Source organism: Octodon degus, unplaced genomic scaffold (genome assembly GCF_000260255.1).
Source record: "Octodon degus isolate 3935 unplaced genomic scaffold, OctDeg1.0 scaffold00463, whole genome shotgun sequence".
Classification (NCBI taxonomy): domain Eukaryota; kingdom Metazoa; phylum Chordata; class Mammalia; order Rodentia; family Octodontidae; genus Octodon; species Octodon degus.
The window spans coordinates 53,925-58,099 of NW_004525039.1; the positions used below are offsets into that span (position 1 = coordinate 53,925).

General features: G+C 46.8%; 1 gene segment (V, D, J or C); it reads right to left on the minus strand.

Moving 5' to 3' along the window:
* Window positions 1-207: 207 nt before the first annotated feature.
* LOC101583664 lies at window positions 208-726 on the minus strand. The segment is given in 2 exon segments: window positions 208-509; window positions 681-726. Coding segments are annotated over 2 exon segments (348 nt in total).
* Between the last annotated feature and the right edge of the window lie 3,449 nt (window positions 727-4,175).

The window sequence follows — 4,175 nt, forward strand, 5'->3', positions numbered from 1 at the left end:
CCCGTCAATCTGTGGTTCATGCCATTGTAACCCAGAGTAACCCAGGACCTGCACCTTTTCTAGAAACAGCCTGCGAATGGCTTAGCTTGCTGTGGAACCCACAGAGCACTGCCTAGTAGAGCAGGACGCAGCTCTCTGTGGGCAGGGCTGCTCCCCTCCGCCTCCGGCACCCTCTGGGTTTGTGCTCAGCTCCCCCTGCAGCTCGTGTTACGGTGTCCCCAGGGCGCAGTAGTACACGGCAGAGTCTGAGAGCTGGAGTGAGGGTTTCTTCAGGTGGAAGGAGCTGTGGCTCTTGCCAAAGGAGGCCTGAAATCCTCGGCTCTCAGTCCGCTGGTTTTCTTTTGCGTTCCTCAGGAGGAACTGAGGAGCTTTGTCCATGTACTGGACATACCAGGTCAATACAGGTCTTGAATAAATCGTCTGATACGTGCAGTTCAGGGTCAGAAGGTCTCGCTCTGTGAGAGCAACCGGGCCTTCTGTCTGGGTCACTGAGTATCCGCGGTTTCTCTCTACTAAGAGAAAAAGAGAAGGAGGAAGAAGAGGAGAAGGAGGAGGAGGAGGTGAAAGAGAAAGGGAACAAGAACAACACCAATATATTTGTTTATATTCAGAAGAATCCAAAGATTATCATAATCGGGGGGAAATAAAAACGTTAATCCTAAAGATAAAATAAGACTTACTGAGCACCAAGAGAATCAGAAGCACCTGGCAGGTGACAGGAAGCATGTTGGCAGGAAATAGCTCACACCACTTGCATTACACACAACTTATATTCTCAGTTCCAGCGGGATCTTCTAGAAACACTGCAGGTGGAGGCACTAGCCTCTTGTGGTAGTCTAACTTGTGATTACAAAGTCTGGAGACGCCCCAAACACCTGCAAAGTGAATCACGGGTGAGAAAGTGGCACCCACTGGTGGTTTCCTTGAATGTTGCTCTAAGCCTTGTCACAAGAAATCCTGATAAGCCCCATCTAGGTGCCTGAAATGAAGAGAGCACTTGCCTCTATGTGTACTGTGTCTTGTCTTATACACACAGTCCTAAGATAAGCCTTGTTCATAAGGTAGGCACAGTGCTTTGTGGTGTACCACACTGCCACCGACTGTTGCACAAGCTGTGTGTTCAAGTCTTCCACCCACAACAGGGCCTTTTCCTTTTTAGCTAAGCACTTGTGCACCGCAGTTGTAACTTGTCCAGTCCGGGGGAGGCTACAAAACTAGGACTAAGGACTACAAAAGAAAGATTAAGGAATGAAGAGTGGTTGTGCAGCCAGCTCTGCTGAGCGAATCCTCCTGGGAGGAGAGAGGGTTTGGACACTGTCACCATAGTGCCCAGGAAGGCCTGGAACATGGAACACAGATTCTTCATCTCTGGGCTGTTTTCATGTAATGTGTTCAGATGAAGTTTAACACATGTAGCTGAAACCATGGAGAGAAAAATAATTGGCAATGGGGACTACTGTAAAACAGCTTGAGTGGACAGCAGAGAAGGAGCAGGAAATGGAGCGCCACGAAGGAAGCATTAAACAGTTTCAGTTCTTAGTTACAGTTCACCAGTGTAATTAGGATAGTATTCAATAATCATTTATAGCATTTTCTCCATGTAGAGATCTCTCACTTCCCAAATACTTCCTGACACAACTTTATTTTTCTGTCTGCCTGTCTGTCTGTCTTTCTTTCTTTTTTTTTTTTGTGGCCTGTTCGGCCCATCCTGGGGGCAGGGATGGCGCAGCATTTAGTTCCAGCGATCAAACCATGGTTGCTGTGTTTGCCTAAGCTTACCTAAGCAGGCGCTTTCATCTGCTGAACTATCAGGCCGGCCCCACAATTTTCATGTAGACCAATGTGAGGCTTTTTCCTTGTGCGCTATTGAGGTATCTGTGGATAAAAAGGGTCCATCTGCATAGAAAGTTCTGTCTCCTGTGGCTGGTCCATAACCCGAGTTATCTATCCCTAGTGCCAGTCAGTGTTTCTCCTCATAAGGGAAATTGTATTCAAAGCAGAGTCTGTAGGCCAGGGAGATAGCTCACAGCTCGGTGGAATAAGTGCTTTCTTAGCAAGCACAAGGTCCCGAGTTTGATTCTGGTACCACCAAAAAAGAAAAACAAAAAAAAACAAAAAAAACCCAAACCCTAAAAACAAACAAACAAAAAGAGGAAGCAAGAGAATATTTTGAGAAAGAAAAATTTTCTCTGTAACAGTCCACTCATGCTTATTTATTTCAGTTGCATGAAACCCAATTCATTTCATAGAGAGTCCAGGACAGCAATCTGGTATGGGGAGAGCTAATTCAGCCTTCTAAGTGGAATATTAACCCCGCCCATGCACAGTGCCGCGGTGGCCTCTGCAGGTCTAGGGGCGCAGCGCCCATCACTGCACGTGGAGGAGCAAGGCGCAGTGCGAGTTTCAGACCTACTGACATCACAGCACTAATCCTTCCTCAGAAGTCTCAGCAGCACTTGGGGTGGCGAAAGAAGACAGGACAGAGCAGTGACACACAGGGACTCATAGCTGACAATGACAGCCGACTTCTCATCAGGAACAGCGCACATCAGAACACAGCACTAAGGGGCCAAAGGGGAAAAACCTTAAAATTGGTTAAAGAAAACTCTGTCAAGGTGCACTAGTGGATTTCCTAACAGAGGCAGAATTAAGACACATGGTAGCAATAGCGCAGGGTGAGGGGTAATGGAGCACATCCCCTCCTGTGCATGTAGAGCTAAAACATTCAAAGTCACTGCATGATGCTCAGTATGGATTCCGTGAGCTGTCTGTTCTCAGCCCACAGGTCTCACATCCCTTACACTCTCACAGGCGCAGTCCCAAAGCGCTCTGAGAGTTTTTATTTATGTGGGGTACATTATAGAGAAATCACATTAGCTGTCGGAAATATGCTGTCGTCACACATTGTGTGGATGCTCAAAACCTTGCGTATCAGCTGTGGAGCATGATCCTGCACTAAATGAACACTACTTTGTTGACATTGTGCAGTTCTGAGACGCCAGGTACCATGCAAAGCTCTCCCTGGGAGACTGCACACCACACGTGACTGACAGCGGACGTGCCCCATCAGCGTAGTGACAGACAGATGACTGTCCTCAGTCAGCATGATCCTGGAAAAGCTCTCCATTTGCTTTTTGTCATGCCATTGTTTTCACTGAAACAAGTATTTTCTCTTTGGAGGGAAGCAGAACAAGGGGGATGCCAGAGTGGAAGGACTCAGGGACCACACAGCTTCCAAAGTCGTGAGTCCATGAGGCAGCCAGAGACACCCAGAACTGTGCTTTACCAATCCCCTGGGTGTTTCTGAAGCACAGTTAGGATTCACTCCCCCATAATCCAGCCATTGCCATCTTGACATCTGAACACATCTTAAACCAGCAGTTAGTATCTAAATAAAGACAATAGCGAGTCCATGTTTCCATCTAATAGACAACAACATATCATCAAAAAGCACAATAATTACTTTCCCAAAGTTCCAGCAGCTACCGTATTTTTCAGAAACCAAAATTATTGCCTTCTGAGACCTTTAGCTAGGAAGTTTTGTAATAGTGAAAAAATTAACATAATTAAAATATAGAAGGGCCAGCAAGATAGCTCAGTGGACTAAGCACGTGCTTAGGCAAGAATAGGGGCTGGGATTCAATCCCTGGCACCACATGCCATGCTGGCCCCACACCGAGGCAGGCTGAGCTTGCCACAGAGACCAGGCGTGGTGGTGCATGCCTGTAGTCCCACTGCTGGGGAGGCTGAAAGCAGGAGGATCGCTACAAGTTCGAGCTGTGAAGTAAGACCCTGTATCAAATACAATAAAAAAAAATGACAAGAGTAACATTTCTATCCAAAATGTAGATGTAATTTTTTGCAAGACTGTTGTTCTAGTTGCCAATGAAGCCCTTGTTCCCACCTGAAACCTCTTGCACCCAGCCCAGAGTGTGCAGCCCCTAACATCAACATTATTATCTTCTGAGAACCATCTAGAATCACCCATCAGGCTGTGCTTATGGCATTTTAGGTTTCTCTAGCCTGAATCTACAACATTTTCCAGTCTCCTCCATGAAGCACTTCTCAAAGCTTCTAACCCAAAAGGTCATGGACAGTCATCACAATGGCTCCACTTCTCTGGTACCAAATTTCCTTATTAGCCTTCCCATCACTGGGACAGTTGCAGACACCCC